This window comes from Dermacentor silvarum, chromosome 9 (genome assembly GCF_013339745.2).
Source record: "Dermacentor silvarum isolate Dsil-2018 chromosome 9, BIME_Dsil_1.4, whole genome shotgun sequence".
Taxonomy (NCBI): Eukaryota; Metazoa; Arthropoda; class Arachnida; order Ixodida; family Ixodidae; genus Dermacentor; species Dermacentor silvarum.
The window spans coordinates 141,137,323-141,158,525 of NC_051162.1; the positions used below are offsets into that span (position 1 = coordinate 141,137,323).

General features: G+C 46.5%; 1 protein-coding gene across 1 annotated transcript; it reads right to left on the bottom strand.

Annotated features, from left to right (window-relative positions):
* Nucleotides 1-393: 393 nt before the first annotated feature.
* Nucleotides 394-10,343, bottom strand: LOC119465030 (uncharacterized). Its single transcript, XM_037725865.2, has 3 exons — nucleotides 10,186-10,343; nucleotides 3,398-4,894; nucleotides 394-1,923 (listed from the first exon to the last, which is right to left on the bottom strand). Exons 1-3 carry the CDS (start codon nucleotides 10,201-10,203, stop codon nucleotides 1,177-1,179), a joined length of 2,262 nt encoding a protein of 753 aa, XP_037581793.1. The 5' UTR covers nucleotides 10,204-10,343; the 3' UTR covers nucleotides 394-1,176.
* Nucleotides 10,344-21,203: the final 10,860 nt, after the last annotated feature.

The following is a 21,203-nucleotide window of genomic DNA, read 5'->3' on the forward strand; positions in this document are numbered from 1 at the left end:
GTGGTCACGTTCTGTTGTCTAGCGAGTTTTACACGATGTCCGTGTCTCATGAATTGAATTCTGGGGTTTAATTTGACCACGAAGGAATCTTTAACGTGCCCCCAATAACCGGACTTGGGCGTTTTTGCATTTCACAACCATCGAATGCGGCCGCTGCGGCCGGGATTTGATTCCGCGACCTCGTGCTCAGCAGCGCAACACCATAGCCGCTAAGCCACCGCAGCGGGTGATGTGCCAGTTGGAAAACCCATGCTGCATTTCCGTTACTAGGAGAGCTTGCTTTTTTTTTCCTCTTGCTGACGGAATTCTTAAAGCAATTTCTGCATCTGGAACTATTTTTTGTGAAAATGTTTCGTTAGTGGCTTTGAATGAACGACAAGCATTCACGCCAAATACTTTATTTCTGGCCGTACTCGCGTATCCCACTTGGAGTACAATATAGCAACGCACATTCACGTACATTCGCCATGACCGACTGCAATCAAGTCACCAGGAGAGCGAAAGCGTCGACACTTTGTATTTGCCTTTAACTACGTTTAGAACATTCTCTCAGTCTAGAGAAAAGAGTAGAGTGCCAAGAAATTGGCATACCACTTTATTGTTGAAACTTTGAAATATTAAATTCATCCCCGTTATGCCAGTGGCGAAGCTATCCGAGCACAGTAGCTGGCAGGCTTCACCGGCAATATGGACGGTGATCACATCTTGTACGACTGGCTATTTTCGTTACTGCGGCGTCACAAGCACACAATTCTGCTGCATACTAGTAGCGCACGTTTGCTTTGAAATCGGGAGCTTTTGCTAGCAGTGGTAATGTTACCACATCATGCGTATAGAAAAACGTTCATAGCATTTAGCAATCAGATTAATTATCTATAGCAGGAACGTACGACACCACTGTGTAAGGACAGAAAAAGGAGCATTAACCATCACAACGCCTTACTTGCAGCCAAGATTGCGGCACAAGACCGGTGGGAATGAGCCAAGATATGTATGATGGCTGTCACATAAAAACTAGCTAAAATTCGAGGCGAAAGAGGTGCGTAAGAAATAATAAAAATTGTTCGCGGAACTGCACCGCTTAGAAATGAGGAAACGACAGCGAATGGTTGGTTCTATAACTAGCTGAGCCGCTGTCTACTAGAGAAGAAAGGGCACTAACTACCTCTCTCCCAGTCAGTCACGGGCACTCGTGGCCTTACTACGTGGCTTTATGAATGCCACAGCTTTCAACACGTCGTGGCGCACGAAAATAAGAAGGTCCTGAAAAAGCTGTTGTCCGAGAGACGTCAAAACGAAGGTGCGCTGACCGCGGAACGCGGAAGACAGGGCGTAAAACTGCGTCCTCGTCGCCATGCGGGCAACGTGGATGCGATTCATTGCCGTACGCGGCGAGAAATCGGCGCTCCGCTGAAGCAGGTCCAGAGGCGCCTCGCAAGTGCGGAGCAGGTCAACGACCGCGGCAGCCTCTGCACACATGCCGTCTCTGAGGATGACGTCCGTGGCCCAGGCGAGGATCATCTCGTTCCTCTGGACATGCGGTAAGAAACCACAGTCGTGAGCGGCCGCCTCGTCCCGTTCAGGGCCGTGGTACACCTTCACAACCGACACCGACAGGTTGAGTGAGAGAGCGTTGATCAGACAGCCCTTGAAAATCTCGTAATCATCGATGTCGCTCCAGTAGAATTCGAGCCGGTTCAGGCTCCGGTTTAGCTGAAGCATGTCGGCGAACGCTTGTCTGACGCTCGCCGTCCAGTCCCAGTGTTCGATGGTCAGGAGAACCACGCTCCTGGAACGTGACAACGCCTTGAGAATCAGGACAGCCGCGCTCGGCATGATGCAGCAGCGCAGTCGGACAACCTTGAGCGATTTTGCTCTCCGGATAAGGTCAGCCAGGAAATGGCCGCCCAGTTTCCTGACAGTCTGTGTGGGGAAACAATGCAAGAACAGTTTTTCAAACAAGAGGAAAAAGACTTTGCCGATCGGTGATATAGCATGGACCAAAGACAAGCCCTTCTTACAAAAGGCGGGCCTATTGACTGACCATATTTCTTACCCTAAAATCAGTACCCTTACTTTTAGTCAGACGTGGATAGAAGGCGCCACCGTTAGCACTGAACCTTTTTGTCTTTTGGCCTACACTGAGGGCCTCGATATCAAGTGTTACTGTCTCTCTCTCTCTCTGTCTCTCTCTTTGTCTTGGTAGTATTCAAGCCTGCAAAGGCTTCAGTCATCGCGGGTGTCACCTGCCAGCTGTAGCACACGTAGGCAAGTGGCATGGACGCAAAGGAAGCTTGTTCAAAAAACACGTGAATGAAGCAAAAAAAGAAATAGTTTCGCCCATTTATACACGAAGCACCCCCTCCGTAATCACAACCTTAAATAGAAACAGGCGCATTTTATCGAAAGTCACGTTTTTGTCGCCGTGCATATGACCACTCGCACAGCGAGGGGCATTAAATGATTGCAGAAGAGATTCAAAAGCGTTATATTTTAACATTATGAAGTTATTATGAAGTTATGGTTGATTTAGGAATGGTGGTGAGATTAACTGGACTTTATCCAGTTTCCCATCCTACAATGTGGGCAGGGTTCTTTAGAGAGAACGAGGACTTGTGCCTATATCAATCACACGCACTGCATTATAGGTGCGGCCTATCTTGAGCACTGTGGCCTTCAGATATTTGAGAAGGGCTTATGTGGCTTTAGGGGATGAGGAGCTGAGGTCAGGCCACCAGGACCCTTGCTTCAGCAAAATGATATGCTATTTTATAACTGAAGGCACACTTGAGATAGTGGCGTTGTTTGTCGAAGCGGGAAGCGTGCAATGGGGATGACCGATTGGTTCGGGGACGCAATTTATCAATAAAATATTACGATGCAGAACTTAGCGCAGAATACACTGAACATGCCGAGATGAGATGCCAGCATAGGATGCCAGAATATACATTCTATATTCGAGATAACCTTGCCATGGCATGTTTTACCTATAGCTGACATGAACATACATCAACAGATATTGCGTTTTGTAGTAGCTTAAATTGCAATAATATATAATCACGTGCCAAAACTATGGTCCGACTATGAGGCACGCCGTAGTGGGGGACTCTGGAATAATTTCGACCACCTGAGGTGCTTTACCCTGCACCTAAACCTAAGTACACGGGTGTTTTCGCATTTCACCCCCATCGAAATGCGGCCGCCGTGGCCGGGACCAAAGCCACAAACGCGGCTTCTTTACACTGCGTGGCAATGCGCGCTGCTTACGGCACTAAGTGACGTGCATGTTTCGTCTATCTTTACGTGCATGTCTATCAGTACCACGAACAGTACGTTTAGCCACGAAGAACATGCGTCCACCCTCGTGAACTACGCTCACGAGCATAGCAAATCTTACTTGGAGCGTGTTGATGCAGAGACGTTCCAAAGACCTCGTCGTGTTCTTTAGGGCAAGCAGAATAGGCTCAAGATCTATATCTTCATCGTACGAGAGGGACACGTTGACGAGCGTGGAGTTCCGTCGCAGTGCTTCGCACAGAGGCATCACGAGGCAGTCGTTAAAGACGACCGTGACCTTGTCGCAGACACCAGCATCCATGATGTGCCTGAACAACTGCAACTGCTCGTCCGGGGCACCGCTCAGAGCTCCCACGTTGAGTTCTTGAAATTGTCCGTATTCTAAGCACCTTTTGACGGCCGTAACGAAGGACAGGCCTTCCACGGGCGTGAGCTCGCACTCGTCAACATGAAGCTCGCCGAGCGTTCTGCTCAATGCGAGCCCGTCGGCGAGCCGACTCGCCGGTAGAGGCGTGAGCACCGATCCCGAAAGCACCAGGGTGACCAGCGAACTTCCGCCCACAATTCGTTGCATGTCGTCGAGCGCGCTGGCCAAGTCCAAAAACTTTTTTGTGTTGAAACAAGCCTTCAAGCGCTTACAAGAAGCATTGTTCTCCAGGAAATTCGCAAGCGCACGCAGGACTTGCGTGTCATGAATCATCGGCTCCAGGGTCAGCTCATACAGCGATGAATTGCCGAGGAGACCCTGCAGTAGGCTTACCAAGCCGCGGTCGACATGGACGTACAGCCTCGTTATAGTTTCCGACCGGCCGATTAGAGATAGTGCTTCGGTGAAGACAGACTCGGGTTCTTGAGCAGTCGTCTTGACTCGAAAATCCTGCAGTTTCTTGTGCTCAACCACTTTACCGACGAGCTCGGAGAACGCTAGCGGGCTCATTTCCACGTCGATTAAAATGAGGGCAATGAGAAACGGGTTTCTTTCCACGAGACGGGCCAGTATGGAGACGTCATCATCGATCAGGTGCACCGTAGACAATCCCAGCTCTCTCAGTCGAGACAGACTGTCTAGCGCAGTTAGAAAAGGCTTCGCCCCTGCGAGGGAAGGTCCTCTGAATAGATCGTTGCCGTGTATTTCGCACTTTTGCACAAAATCCGTAAGCTTCAGCAGGGACAAGAACAGCGGCCCATGCCTCGGTGCCACGATGGGAACGGAAAGGACAACGCCAGAGATGCAGCGATGTTGTCGCAAAAGCCACAGGTACAGGCAGAGGAACTTGACGTCATCTTCCACCCACAAGTCTTCCGGGTCGATGTATAATGCCCGAAAGTGAAGCGTTCCTTTCTGCAGCTGGATCACCTCGACGCCGCGACGGTTGAACAAATCGTTCCATGCTAGCTGAAGAGCGACCGCCCAGCACGGAGTGTCGGCGTCGTACGTGCAGAGGGGGCTGACACGAATGCTGGGCTCGTTAAGGTTCCAGAACTCCTCGTCCGCGGCCTTGAAGATTGCGAGGACATCTTGTACACTACCGAATACACCGGCATCCGTATCAGCGAGGATTCTTGCGAACCCGGAAAGAGTGGCACCCGGGTCTTCCTGTTCAAGAAATAATATGGGATAAACGCAAGTAGCATTGGGCATTCAGGAGTGACGCAACAGCCATAATGCCCATGGAACCACGCCAGCCCCCAAAGTAGTATTTTTGCAGGCTTAGGGGTGCTGACTTATCCTACGACTAACACCGTTAGCATTAAGGAACAACGTCAACAAAATTTGTGACGAGTAAACATAACGACACCAAAACATGCCACATGAAAACTCCATGAAAAAGTTGGCAAGAAACTTTCTCAGCAATCAGTGTTATACTCTAGTGTTGGATATGTCAGCGCCCACCAGCCAGTCAGAAGTGGTACACAACTTTCAAATACGGCATCACAGATGTAGTTTGAGTTCACTGTCATGTACAGCAATATTTTAGATCTTTAAAGGTGAGGTTATTCTCAATGGTGCCATCCAGCACTCATAAGGGTGCAAAAACTTTATTGTTCAGGTATAAAATGGCACTTACAAGTGTAAAAGGAACTGACTGAATTGCATGATCTACTTCAGGTATAGTAAAACTGCATGTCTTGCTAAAGGTGCACCTAAAACCTTTGACGAACACTTTGGAGGCAGGCTAAAAACAACTGGCCACTCTCAGGTGCTTCCTTAGAATTGGTTTAGTGAACACATGCAGCGTGACGTGGCTGATGGGCAGCTTGATAAAGCAACAAGAATCAGCAGGCAATCGCGATGAAACGTGATATTCGGTGCACTACCACTAGCCCCCGCGATGCGGCGCTAACTTAAGCTGGAACTGTATCTTATTTTACTGCTTCACCGGCATTGTCAAGTGAAAACTCCTCTGTAGGAAGTCACAATAAAGCGACTGAATTAGATGCGGCAGAAAACTCCTTCGACGCGCACTGCCTTTGTCAAATGTTCAGAGGACTGATTTCGCGAATGGACTCCCCTATACGGCGCAGCCGCATCAATTTCCAAGCGTGGCACATGTTTGCATGTTTATGACACTGGGTCAATTCCACCCAGCAGCGTAAAAATGTTAAAGTTTTGTGTCATGAAAGAGAGGTATACCCAATGGCATATACTTTGTGACCTCTGCTGCATTAGAGATGTTCCTCGAAGAGTAGAACATACCCAGTGTAACATACTTAATGACTCAAGTTGGCCTGAACCGAAAACGGCTACATGCCGGAAAATGCTTGCAGTATCTAAAGTACACTAATCACAGTAAAAAATTACAGCGGACTAGTGTGTCCTTGCGCAATCAAAGCCCAGTTTCCAGCGAAGCTGTTTCGTTCGAGCCGTTCTAAGAGCAAGTTCAGTTGTGGGTAATTATAGCACATTAAAAGTTTGCCCGTTTAATTAGGATTCGTTTGAAACTGCGCGAAAGCTTTTGCGCCGCTCGTGAAACTCCGTCGCATATGCGCTCTGGAGCACTTGAATACGTAATTTATGGCACTGGCCCCAAATAACCCATGTTAAATTTTACCTTGACATAACCCATACCGTGCCCCTTATTTTTCCTAAATATAAACTGTGTAACGTCGAGTACATTCGGGAGACCGAAACATCGCGTAAAATGACAATATAGCGCCTTTCGATCACCCGATAAACGACCTTTTCCTGGAGACTATTTCCTCGAGCTTCTCACTCGATTTTCCTATAGCCTTCCCTCCTTTTCCACTAAATTGGATCATGGTGCCATTTGTCGTTTTGTAAGGAACTCAAATCACCCATTTCCTCACCCTTAATATAACCAAACACAAATGAGGTGCTGAATTTATTTCACCGAAGTCACCAGGTGAACTTGATGTAACGCAAAAATACAAGCAAAGAAGGAAGTGTTCAATAATTATTTGAAACGCTCCTAAACGAAAAAAAAGCTTTATAATTGCGCAATACATTGAACTTCCCCGATTATAAACTTTGTGTAATGCACCGGGACACTCGGAAATCAAGCTGATAATGTCCGCGTGACACTCTTGAACACTTTCTTCATAAATGTATCGCAGGAGCTGCATTTTATCCGCACCTATTTACCTTGGCACCCACATTTACCATAGCAGTTCATTAAATTTCACTGTGGTGGCGTTTGTAGTTGTAAGTATGGCGAGGTTCATTGTAAATCTTGGGCCGCCCGTAAAATTTAGGCATATACGCTATGAAGCACTTAAAAGCACTGACTAACGAACCCAAACAAGTTACACTTTTTCGTACAAGTAATTTATACCACACGCTCAATATTTTCGCCAAATATCAACTTTGTGTGCAGTTCAGTCGGGACACTGGTAAACATAACGTGAGATGTCCATGTAACCCTTTCAAGATCTTCATGAAAGCATGTTTTACAAAGGTTGTTTACATGCATTTAAGTTTGCTCACATGATGGCTATAAAGTTGCCTCCATGTTAACTCAATTTAATTTTGGTGACACTGGTGCTTAAACCACGGCAGCGGTCTAAATCGTGCGGCACTCGTAAAAATGGCCTAAAAGGCAATGGAGCACTTGTATACGTAAGTATTTGCAAAGGGCGCAATGCAGCCCCAACCTTCGAACTTTGCCTACACATAACAAATAACGTGCCTCTTATTTTTGCAAAATATAAACTTTCTGCAACAAATAGTTACCTCGGGATACTTGGAAACATAACGTAAGGGGAGCATATAACGCTTTTGAGCACTTCGGAAAGGAATGGCTTACGAACGCTCTATTTATTTCACAGGTATTTAGGTTCAATCACAACATCACCCTAACGTTCTCCCGCATTTCACTAAATTTGATCTCGGTTGAATGTACACTGCAGTTACGCCACTGGACCTCCGGATTAATTCTCACCACCTGGCTTTCTTTAACCTCATGAAGGGAATGAATAGAAATATATAGGGTGTTTCATTTTAGCGATGCCAAATTTTTAAAAATTTACTGTGGTAGATAGCACAAAATCCTTCATCTAAACTACTCGATGAGGCGGCCATTACTTCCACGAGAAATCAAAATGCCTATTTGAATAATAACCATAATTACGCTAATTAACTGTTTAATTATTTTACGGCACATCGTTCAATCTACGAATTCTAGCCGCTGAGTTCGCAAGGCATATCCACTTGGAACGAATTCTCAGGACTGAACCAGTTTCGAGATATGAATTTTCAATGTATCCGCCGAAATGCATTGGTGTTCCCGTTACTTTTGTGCTTCAGTGCATAAAACAGCGTTTTCCTCAAAAAGTTAACTGGAACGCCCATGCATTTCGCCGTACACTTTGAAAATTAATATCTCGAAACTGGTTCAGTCCTGAGAATTCGTTCCAAGTGGATACGCCTTGCGAACTCAGCGGCTATAATTAGTAGATTGAACGATGTGCCGTAACATAATTAATTAAACAGTTAATTAACGTAATTATGGTTATTATTCAATTAGGCATTTTGATTTCTCGTGGAAGTAATGGCCACCTCGTCGAGTAGTTTAGATCAAGGATTATAATTGTGCTATCTGCTACCAGCAATTTTTTAAAAATTTGGTGCAGCTAAAACGAAACACCCTGTATACAGAGATAAGGCACGCAGGCTAAGTAGACAGGGACCGTTAAGAAAGTATAATATACGGTTCAGAGACCGCCTTAAACATGCGAGACTTCACTCTTAAAGAAGCTTGCACCTTTTGGGGCTCATCTTGTCCCACGACAACAATAGTCATCTGCCTTTCTTGCGTTTCTTTACAGCGTACCTCACTATCAGATCGTGGTTCTGGCTCCGTAAAACCCCAGAATTTAATTTAAATTAATTTAGGTCTTGCGAACTCACCGGCTACAATTCTTAAACTAAAATATGTTGCGCAAAGAAACTTAATAAAGAGCTAATTACTGGAAATATCGTAATTGTTCAATGAAGCATTTTGATTTCTTGTGGAAGTAATGACCGCCTCGTCGAGAAATTTAGCTGAATGGTTAAAATTGTGCAATCTGCCACAGGGAATCTTTTTTTTAATTTGGTGCATATAAAGAGAAACAAATATTGTATACAAACTTGCGCGTTGCGCGATCCCAGGTTGAGTACGAGACGGAACGAAGCGTTCAAACGCCCTTGACGACATTGAAACCTCAGCATTAAACTTCACCAAAATTAAGACATGTTTACCCACGGGAATCCAGCCTCACACTGATATATAATATATGCTGCATTTGAACATTATGGAGGCTAGTGCTTCCATAATTTGTGCATTATACAGGGCGTTTCAGTTAACTTGAGCCAAAATTTTAAAATATGGATTTGCTATGTAGCTAGACAGAACCAAGGTAATGTTGCTGGCCGTCGCTTGGAGATACTCATACTATTTTTTGCATTCCGCCTAATACGATAATTAGTATTAATTAATCAACCTCTCAATTATTATAATTAGATTGTTTTAAATTATACCAGCTCATGCCGATGAGTAACTTAGCAATTGTGAATTGGGAGCAAGTAAGTCACTTCAATTCTTATACTAGATTGAAATGCCAGATTACAATATGCACCCTGAAATTTGCGATTCCCCGTGAACGCGACAAAGAAAACAGGTTCAATCTCTTTAGTGTGTTAAACAAGCACAGAGGCTATGTTGCACGGACCTATGCAATTTTCGATGCACTCCAATAGCACGCCTAATTATTGCAGTAACGTTGGGATGCAGCCGCATTGCCTGCAAAGTCTGATCTACTATTGCGAGTACGTGAGTGCGTGGTAGCTACATTCGTTCCGCACACTACGGCAAAGCACGCTACAGTAAGCCGGCATGACGAGACAGTGCATATCAACAAGACGCACGCCGAGAACTTCGCCGATGAACGCGCCCCGTAACTGTCAGCCCAGACGGCGGAGAGACGCGACGCAGCCGCGGCCACCACCGTCCTCAGCATGTAAGCCATGACAAGGCTCTCGTGCGACAGCATGTGCATCTCAAATGTGCTAGCTAGCTGACGTTCGGCGACGAGCCCGCCCTGCAACTTGGTTGCACTCTTTCATCGGCGGCGAACATCCGGCCACCACTCAAAAACAATAAGCGGATGAAACAGACAAAGCAAGCACTTGAGAACAGATGCCCAGCAATACTTGGTGCTGGGCTAATCGGTTCATACTGTACTGCGAACCATAGGAACTATGGCCACTCAGCGCAGTTCGACAAAAATAAGAAGAGGATGAGGACAAGGTGAGCGCTCACCTTACCCCTTCCTCTCCTTAGCTTTGTTGATTTGAGCTAAGTGACCATAGTTCCTATGGTCCTTAGTACATAGCGGAAGCCTACCAGTAGGACACCCGACATTAGTCCAACAAGACCTAGCACTCACCTCAGCGGCACAAGCCATGGCTCCTACTTTCGCTCGGACTAACTTGAATGATCACTTCAGTTGTCCCCCCAGCCCGCACATCTGAAGCGGACCGCCCTGGCTGCCGCATGGAAGCCCCTGCGGTTCGCAGCCGCTTCAAAAACGTCCTTTGCGAAGTTACAAACTTCGAGTGAGTGGCAAATAATTATGAACCCGTGACGATGCGCGAAGGCACTGTCCGCGCACGTGTCTCACGGTTTGTGGCCCTGTCACGTCACCGCACGCTTATCGGCGCAGTCTCAGTCGTCTGTGTGCACGAATGCTTTGAAAGACAGCACTTGCTTACGCTTACGTTCCAGAGCGTGAACACAAAATTTTCTGTATGTTTTTTTTTCTGGGCACGGCGAGAGGGAGGGGGGGGGGGGGCGTTGCGCAGCAATCCCTTTGTGCGTGCTGGACATTTTGTGGATTTGTTATCGTCCGCCACGTTCCACTGGCATTAGCCAGCTAATGTGATACCACAGTCGCTTTGCAATCATCGTGTGCGAAGTCAAAAGAGAAAAAAAACGGTGGAACCCCATCTCACGACGACTCTGGACGTGAATGTGATTAGCATTCAAGCAATACCACGACACACCATATTGCCACCGTCATGAATGAGCTGAAATGTATTTAAACAGGTAGTGAAGCTTCCATAGAAGCCCACGTGTCTATAAAAAATTGGCTGTGGCTTAACTCAGTTATGCCTGGGTGTGCGTAGCCACAGGTACGGTTAATGTTATTGTTTAGCTTGGTTCTCTCTACGGTTACATCTTTATCGTTTAGCTTCGTACGTCTGAGTGTTTAGGTTTGGTTGTTACCTCTCGTTAAGTTGTGGTTGACGTTAAGTTGTGGACTAGACATTTTTAAATTGTAACGCATTTATTTTGAAAGTCTTCATCTTGTTGTTTCTCAATCGCCACACAGACGGCCCAATGGTCGGTGAGGCGGGAGGATAAGGCGTTGTCGTCCAGTGACTTGAACACGTTTCTTGTGCTATCCTCACCTGAATCCACTCACTTGGCCTCTTCGTACTTACGACGCTTTTCGAGGCGTGCGGCTCGTTCTTCCTTCGTCTCCTCGGCTTGCTGCCTGCTCTTGGTTTCGTTCCGACGAAGAAGCCTGGCTTCTTTCAGTCTCTCCGACTCACTTTCCATATCTGCCAACGAATCCCCACCGAGCCGCCCCTTGTATATATACGATGCAACGCCGGCTCCTCCTCTGTTGTTGCAACGCGGTTTCACAGGCTCCTCCTCTGACGTCATGCCATATGGCGCGGCGAGCGACGCTGCCAGCTGCGGCGGTTGCTAGGCAACGGCTCAGCTCGCGGTACGGCCACCAGCCACAGCGAAACGTCGAGAATACGGCCAATGTCGCTCTCGGTACAAAAAGCAGCGTGTTGCGACCGTCGCCATCTGACGTCTTCGTATTTCATCCCCAATAACTGCCGCTACATCGCCTCGCTCGTCGTGTTGTCGCTCCTGTGCGCAGCTACTGTGTCTACGTAGTTGGTTATGATCGGCTACGATTTCCTGGTTCCATTGGGGTGGACCTTCACGCTGTCATACGTGCTCTTCAACATGTCCCACGTCTTCCTTTGCATACACACCTTGGATATTCTCCCCACTCGAATGAGAACCATGGGGTTCTCTTTCGCCTAGATGAGTGTGTTGCTAGGCGCTGCGATGGCGGCGCTCGTAAAGCATGCGGAAAGGCTTTTGCCACCGCACCTAAAGCTGATCCCGAGAGGGCTGGCTGCAGTGGTCATCACTGGTTTCTTTCTTGTACCCTCAACCGTCCTCGCACAACAAAGCTGAACGGGCACTCAGCTGGGAGTTCTGAGGAAACGGCTGCCGGGCGTAAGCGATCAAGCTCGCAAGTTTCGTTGTCAGACGAAACGTAACCCATTGATGCGCGTTCGTGACGATGTCAGGACGCTAAAAGGTTTTCAACGGCACATGAAAGTGCCACCCGTCTGAATAATCATCCCTGTCTAACCCTGCGGTGTCGTCGTTGTTGTTGCCGTCACTGTTCGTGCCGCACACCCACTGTGACGTGGACACGACACTGCAGAGCCAGGCACGTGCTGCTTGATCGCGTATCAGTACACGTCTATTTTATTGTGTATCAACTGCTCTCGCATCCAGCAATAAATATTCTTTGTGAGCACGAGCCTTTGTGCGTACACCCACTGTAGGTAATCGGATGTCATCGAGTGAAAGGCTTTTTTTTTTCGTTTGCTGGCTCTGTCGATTCTGCGTGGTCGCTATAGGACTGGTCATTACTGACCCTCTTAACAGCAGCCGTTTGATCCCACTGAAGCAGACCGTGCCTGAAACTGATCAGTGCCTGTTTTCCTGCATTCACCATCTCACTGCAGGTGCTGCCGATGCTGTTGAGTGTCAGCGATACGTGTGAAGGGGCGACTCAAGAAGAGGGACAAAGAACAACTTTATTAGAAGGGAAACCACAATCTTTGCACAAAGCTCTCGAAAATGGAGTCCTAATCTTTAGATAATCATCATTAGATAGTATCCCTATCTATAATTGCTATCACAATAAAATAATCGTTGGTAGCCGTCAAACAACTAATACAGAAAACCGCATGCCTTCAGTATGCAGAGAACTGTTTTTTGAGAAAGAACATCATCCATCGTCTCGTTCCCTATCAAACAGTAAATCAAGAAGACAGTAGCCATATATCCACTCTAGATTGTAGATTCCGCATGCTTACGGCTGAGACTTTTTTTTAATCTACGAGTGTTTAAGGAGAGATGCACAATACATATTTCTCACTGAACCGTCTGTTTTTTTTTTACGTATATCGTAGTCGCGATAACACAGTCCTCGGATAATATTTGTGCACGCACAGTTACAACAATTGAATGTGTCCATTCGTCCAGTTTACCATTCGAAAGATTTCTTAACAGACCTCAAAACTTAATTCGAGTACATATTTCCAAATCATGCTGAACTAGTGGCTAGCAGACATTTAAATATAATATATTACTAGACCACATAAGCCAGCTAGCTACTAGCAACTTAATAGCTACCGACGCTTCCCTGTGCATTGAGAAGGGAGGAGTGGGGATCTTCTCCGAATCTCTTCAATGGTCTTACTCTCTTCGCCTTCCCGACTACACACCCATTTTTCAGGCAAAGCTAAGAACCATTATATTAGCATTACGAAAGATTCCTCAAAATGACTCATTAGCTGTTATTGTGACCGACTCCCTGTCTGTATGCGCAGTACTTAAAGCATCTTCAAATTCAAGAATTCTGCGAACATTTTGTTCAATGGTTCCTTCGCACTTATGGCAAGTGTACTTGCTTTGGGTACCGGGACATCGTCGTTTGCACTTGAATGAAATGGCTGACTCACTTGCACGAGCATCCCTTAATGGCCCTGTCATATCTGTTTTGCCTACATCCGCTTATGTAACCGCCGCTAGGTACAGAAATGTCTCTATATCGCAAAATTCCGCAAAATCTCTTCTAACATCATCATCTTATTTCCATCATCATTGTTTCCCGTGGAATAATAATTGGTGTCCTTCCAGGCAAATGAAGTTGTCTTTACAAAACTGAGATGCCATATACCACCTCTAATTATTCTTTTTGCAATAAACTTGAATCCATTGAGCATTTGTTCCTCTCGCGCCACCGATTTTTAAAAGAAAGAAACTATTGGAAATTTCATTTCGAAAACTTGGGCTACTACTAATCTCGCCAACCATTATCTCTTTTGGTGCCACTTCACTGGGACACAGCCACAGGGAGGCTATTCTTGCAGTTTAGAATTTCATTAGAGATACAAAAAGAGCACCTTGCTAAATTTTCAGACTTGTGAATTATTGATATTATTTCACTTCTTTATGTAAAAACTATTTTTTCACAAAATTTGTTATTGTATTGTTCTAATTGCTGCTATACAAATTTAGTTTTTCTTCAAATTCTAATAAACATTGCGGAAGCCACATGTTTCTTGGTCATTCCGCCGTAGTGGATATGAGGCAATGTTTGGGAGATGAGATGGTAGGGATCATCGACAACAACAGCTACTTCCTGAAAGAAGAAGGGAAGCCTCATTCTCCGGCCGCCACCTTCTCAACCACCAGTTATTGTCTCTTGTGCACTGAAGCAATCAAGCAGAATGGTTGAGGCTTATCTGGCTGCGGAGGTGAGTTTGCGGCGCTTCCGTAGCACGAAATTTCTCTGCAGCCTCAAAAATATTTTTGCATGTTAAGTCAGATTAAAAGTGAGTTGGCTTTCCGTCTACAGGCTACCTTTGCACAGTTTCAGTCCTATTGGTAGCAATTTTGTCAATAGGAAGACGTATTAGATGGGCGTGTGAAGTGCTGCCAAGCAAGGTGGCAGGCAGAAAGTTACAAAGCTGACGCATGTTTGAGGCGGGAAACATCGACATGAATTGAAATTGTGACCAGCTACTCTGCAGTAAAGCGACCTTGAAATCAAAGCTTCGAGCTTGAATTTTGCACTGCATAATACATCATATGGGTAACGCAGGAAGCAGGGAAAGTTTCAGCACATTTGACATGACACAAAATTTTATTTCGATTTTTTTATATTGCAGCTGAACCATGCAGCAGTTTTGTGAAGCTGACGGCTGACAAAATTACGTGCGCTCTGTGCACTTCTGCGAAGTTACTGTACCCGGTATGGCCTGACATACGCGTGGTTTAGTATTACCATGTGTGTGTGCAGACACACATGGTAAAACTAAACCACGCGTATGCCAGGGTGGTTAGTCCGAGCTAGTTTGTGCAGGTGTTCGCTCGCTTGCGCAATTTTATTGCGATTACCATTCTTTGAGAACTTCACGCAGTTTGTGGTATGTTTGTCTGTATGTCGGCCCTTCTGTCCTCGGCTAACCTCTTTCACGCCAAATTAGGATCGCTGGCGCATGACCCTGGTCTAATGGGTTGAACAGCGGATCGATGTGCTGAGAGAACAGGGCTTAATATCAACTGTCCGACCTACTTGGGTTGCTGTGTATGTGACGCGGGGTATGTGCCACTCATCAATGACAAAACAAGAAGATTCTTTAAAACTTTTCAGGTACTTAGCGGAATCGAACCTTCGTCATATAGCGATGCTGTAGTGACGGGAAGAATGACGCCGTGTCAAAACTGTGACTTACAAATTTAACTCTCTATTGGGCGAACTTGTGTCCAGCAAAACAAGTAACACTAGAGCGCAACGATAGCGGCGAACAAAGTGATCGATCGTCGAAAATCTTATCTGTGGGTCAAGCGCGTCCGCTTTTATACAAGACTCGTCGAAGGTTCCAGCGTAAGCGCCTGTGGCAGCGTGCCTTCCAGAAGTACTTCGCTATTCGCATTGTTAACGACTGCAGGCGCGGAGCACATAAAAATAGAAGAAGTGACGTCTCTAGTAGGGACCAGTCAAAAACGTACTTTTCACGGTTGCACGGGGCAGGGCACAACAAGACCTGGCCGTCAGACAAATACAACAAGCGCTGGACGGTGGTACTAACAGTCAGGGAGGTCGAAAGTCAACTCGAAACACAATACGCAATAAGGGAATCCCGGAAAGGCGCGTACATGATTTACGAACGCTTGTGGCAGACATCATAGCGCTAGCCTCACATTTCTTGACGTCACACTAGCTACGCCTAAATAGCGGTCGGTGTCTGTGGCAGGGAATTAGAGACTGCGGTTTCAAACTTAACTCTCGCGTTATAATGTACGCTGGGAGCTGAATTCTGTGTGCGAATAGCTGTCTTTTACTATGATAATTGTGATGATTAGGAAGAAAACGGTGTTTTTGAAGTCTCTTGAACGTTGATGTCCCTTGACTACCTCAAAGACAGACGACTCTCGTGTAGGAATTATGAAGATACCCTTTAACCTCGTTCCGACGTCTAGGGTTTTGCCATGGTAACAAAACTATTTAGGACCAATATTGTTTATCGAAATAAGGCAAACGCTGTGCCAGTGATTGCTTTTCCAATGCATTTCGTGACCAGATGCGCCACGTGGGGTTTCTCTTCTCAATACGCACTCCTCATAGTTCTGGCTCATTATTGCCTGCGTAGCGCCGATCCAAAGCTACACCTCCTTGTGCGGTAGAACATGCGGATCGCACGCACTATGCGAATCGGTGTAAGCTAAGCTTTGTATGCTGTTTGGTTTATTTCGCTATAATTATTGTTGTACTTGTCGCTTCTGGTCGTGGTGCTCACCACGCTCCTCCTCTTCCATGGCCGTCACGTGCTGTTGTTCCGCTTGTCGCTTCTGGTCGTAGTCCTCACGACGCCCGTCGTTTTTCGTGACCGCCACGCGTCGTTGCCTTGCCTCATGTCTTCGAGCCAGCGTGCATTCGCGGTCTGCACCACATTTCGCTGTGTAGCGTAGACGCTCCTGCGCCGCGCGACGCTGCATTAAGGCCTGGCTGTACTCGACCTCTGAGTGCACGCTTTGGAGCCCTTTTGCTGGCGCGTGTTTACGCGCTCCTTGTGCATGCGTGGCCAGCACGCTGTTGAGACGCCGGCTCCAAGCGCTCTCTTCGGGCTATGGACGATTGTAATGTTTACACGATCACAGCCCAGCACGCGACCTCGACCTCCACAGCCCATCAACTGCATTTTTGTCGCGTAGGAAAGCAGGCACAGCACGTACCATAAACACAAATTGGGAAACGCGGCCGCGGCGCCGCCGGTCGGGATGCGCGAAGGCGAGCGCCATCTGGCCGTATTGCAAGAAACCCAGCGGCACGCGCGAGCCAGTTCACAGTGGCAGCGCCCGGAAAGTCGGGAGAAGAGGCAAAGACAGCTTCGCTTTAATAAGCACCGAGTGGGCTGACGGGGAAGCCTAGCGGACAAGTGGACAGTCGCAGCCCGACAGATAGATTTTAAACGGCAGCTCGTTCCGCGGAAGCCTCAAAATCTTTATATTGCTCATTTCATACGATACAAAAGATGGCGTACCGCAAACTGATTGGGCATTGCGATGTGATTTCTAATACGAGTAATAAGTAGCTTCCTCACAGCTAAAGTTGATGCGAGATGGAGTTGGAACTATGTAAGCCAGACGGTGATAGCCAACAACTTTCAATCTGCGCAGTAAGCTTTCGCGACTTGATAGTGGCAGGCAACTTCAGCCTCACGTATTGGTAAGTCCGCGAGGACGGTGGTGGCCGGATGACTTTCTCTGCGGTGAATGAGTAGCAGCATTTTGGTGCACTAGTGTTTAATTTAGAGCATTACCACTTGCTTAAGACAATGGTACAGACACTTCAATGGCATTGTCGAGTGGTACATCTATGCATCTTCGTCAGCGACATCAATTTAACCTAGACAGCGCTGAATGCCTCACCTTATGCTGGAACTTACTGTCTTCACTACTTTAAAGAAGTAAGTAAACAAAGCGTGTAGCGGTATACATTATATAGTTCCAATTGTTATGTATCAGCAACGGGGAAAATTGTATCGAGGAAAACTGTTAACTGTAAGAGTAATTCCTTTCACGGTACGTTTTCACAGCGTATTTCTTAAAATTGGTGTTAGACACAAAGTAAATATAGTTGCTATTTCCTTCTTAAGCTTCTTAACTGAAGTACTGCTAACGGTAGGGAGTCCTTGCAGACTCCCCGAAAAGTTTATAGACTGCCATATAATCTTGAGAAGAACGCGCTGCAAAAGGCAATGCTACGCTATTCTGGAAACAAAAGTGGTGGCACACATTGAACACCCCCCCCCCCCCCCCAACTTGCTATTCGCGAAATACTTCAAGTAAGCGCCAGCGGCTGGCCACACGTAGGAATCGTCCATTCCGCGTGAGGCTACCGAAGGAAACGCCGACCCGAGGAGACGCTACCACGTTTCCTATGCTCCTTTAAAGATATTGCGCGCAGCGCTCTGGAAGCTTGTAAGACTTTTTAACGCGACAGTGTTAAGGGCCTCATGTCGCAAAAAAATCCGGTGTCGGATAAGTGCTACATAAAAGTGCTTTTCCGAACGTAAAAGAAGCCCGCGAATACACGCAACATTGCCGTGCGACCGGCCGTTTGAGGCAACGTTGAGTGTATTCGCGGGCATCTTTCACGCTCGGAAAAACACTTTTATATAGCGCTTATTGAGCAACAGAAAGCTGTATTGTAAGCTTTTCATGTCGTTCTACAATTTTCGCATTGACACTTTTAATGCAATATAATAATTGAGAAGTTTATTTCTTAATAAGAGTAATTATCTAAGTAGATGGTATACAAAAATTAATCTGATTATCTCCAAGCGACGGCAAACAACATTACCTTGGTTCTATCCAGCTACGTAGCATCTGCATACCTTCAATATTTGTCTAAAGTTAAGTGAAACAGCTTTTATACTGATAATATATTGATAATATATTGATGATATGATGATTTATATTGATAATATATAATATATTGATAATATATACGCCTTATCCCATTTCTCCTCTCACTCCTTCACAGCCATCTCACCAGATGGCATAGAATTGCCCACCTTCAGTGGGACCAGCCCACATTTAATTAGCGTCACTCCAGAGATCGGACCAGTTTGGTAGAACACAAGTGGAAAGTCTCCGAAATTCACAGAATTTAGCCGGCGATAGACTGACTGAAGCCTGTGAGAATGTGGTCAGCGCCTATTCCATGACCAACTTTTTTTTTTACTTCTACAAGTTGCTCCTAATCAATTGTAGCACTGTCCTAACCCAAGTTGCTCCTAACCCATTTCGTGCATCGTGCACAGGTTGGAAGCACGGCGTTTTCCAGGCTCAGCAGCACGGGATTCGGAGGCAAGGAAGGCAAGCGCACCATCGTCCTCGCTGGCTGCGTCGCCATCGTGATCCTGGTCATCATCGACGCCGTGCTGCTCTACCTCTGGGTCAAGGCGCCTCCAAGCGCTACAGCCCGCACGGCTGCAAAGTTGCGTGGTCATGGAGACGACGACGTCCTCTACAGCGACAACGCAGGATACCCGCCTCTGGTGATGCGAGAGTTTTGTCACTATGGCTACGCTCAAGGAATTCAGGAACGTCTCCCACGCACCAGTGGACTTATTAAAACCCCACGTTTTTGAGCTAACTCGGCGCCTTCATATGGGGAGATAGACGAATGGTATCGAGCTGCAGCTTTTTAAATGCCAGTCTTAATCGGGGAGGGAATATGACGGGCGGGTTTCATTGGGGATGGTACGTCTTGTTTTCCCTGCGTCCTTGACCCACAGATAAGACACGGGAAGGAAAAGGGGAGACGCGTGGAAAGTGGTGTGATGGTGTTGGTGCTAGAGGCAGGAATCTTACCACGTGCACGCAATTTTAAAGTGACGAGCCACACGATCAGTGGACCCTGTCACGCTGTCACGTCGTGGTCTGGTGCAACAACATGGACGCGGCCACAGTGCACGAGACACCGTGAAGTAGCGACAAATTTCCATTGTCACCGGACCAAGGATACAATCGCACGCTCATAAACAAAAGCAGCTGATCGAGTGAGTTGGAATCTACAGACAGTGAAGCTTTGTGTGAGTGCCTAAAGAATTGAAACCCAAGTTTGTGTGCTTCCATTGTTTAGAGCGGTGTTGGCAATCAGTGCCCGAAGTGACAAAGCGAACAGTCCATTGAGCAGGCCGTCAAACGCGAAACGCGCGCTTCATACCGAGCGCGGGGCGTCGTGGCATTTTTCCCGTTCTTTTTGTTTTCTTTCACCCGCACGGCCACTGCCGCAGATGCGCGGAGGCGATCGCCACCTGGTGGTGGTGCAAGGAACCTAGTGGCGAAGACGTCCGGCACGCGTGACCTCCGCTGTGATTGATTGGCCTATCCGGCTAGAGAACAGCCCCGCCCCAGCACCCACGGTCACGAAACCCCGGCGAGGTTTGCAAGGAAATGCTTGGCCTTTTCAAATGCAAACGTACCACAAAGGGGACGTTCTAACCAGAGTTTACTATATCTGATGTTGAATATGCTGTCATTTCCAGTGAAATAAATGTTCGAAGTCTAACCAGCTTAGATGCTATGGCGCCATCTGCCAGGAACAAATTAAAAGGCCTTGGACTACTTCCGTCCCTCATAACCCACTGTGGAGTTTCAAGACAGTAATTTGTAAATAGACGGTAAATTTAATTTGTAATGGAAGCTCACCACGTCTGTACGATTGAGATGCTCTGACAGATGCAGTTTTCACTACAATATCTATTCCTGGTTCGCAGTTACGGATTAAAACTATGTGCTTAAGGTTTTTAATAGTAATTGATGTTCGGTGGCTTCTGTAAAAATTTGGAAGCCCTAAATAATATCTCCACTCCCTACTGTAGGTAGCATTCAGCTTTCCGTCTTAAATGCAAGAAATATTTCTGAAATCTCTTCAGTGATTTTCAAATTAGAGAATTTCTCCGTTTCACCTGTGTTTGAAAAGTGTAATCTAAGTTGGTCTCTAAGTAAAGCACCCTGAAAATATTTGCCGGCTTGGAGAGATGTAGCCAGGTCCCACACTTCCATGCGGGAAAGATTTGCTTCTTTTTGCGAGGCTTTTTGGGGCATCTACAGATCCAATGGAAGCAGTTAAGCGACGCGATTATTAGTCGGCCTGAGAGCGCAACCGGTGCTACATGGTAGTACACTAGAAAAATAGTCAATTATTGAACAAAAGAAATATAGGGGGAACCAAGAGGTTCCATTATTTTTAGTCACAAACATCGAAATTACAGCACATGAAGCAAGCCAGAGAAAGCGTAGGCAAAGGAAATCGTTTTTTTTTTAATTTAAAATGAAGAAATAAACAAATGAAAATAGACCGATAGATAACTTGATCCAGATGGGGCCTTAATTATCATTTCCACATTCCACTCAGTACTCTACTTATTAAGCTACTACGGCGTCACCTATACTGCTACTTTCTTGAGCGTATGCGCACACTATACAACATTATTTCTCGGAGCGTTAACTAGCGCCGCTCACTGTCAATGCGGCGGACGTGAAACGACCGCGTTTTCA

Coding starts and splice junctions, on each gene's coding strand:
- LOC119465030 (XM_037725865.2), bottom strand. Junction 1,924..3,397: donor TCTGCATCAACACGCTCCAA/GTAAGATTTGCT, acceptor TTCCCCACACAG/ACTGTCAGGAAACTGGGCGG.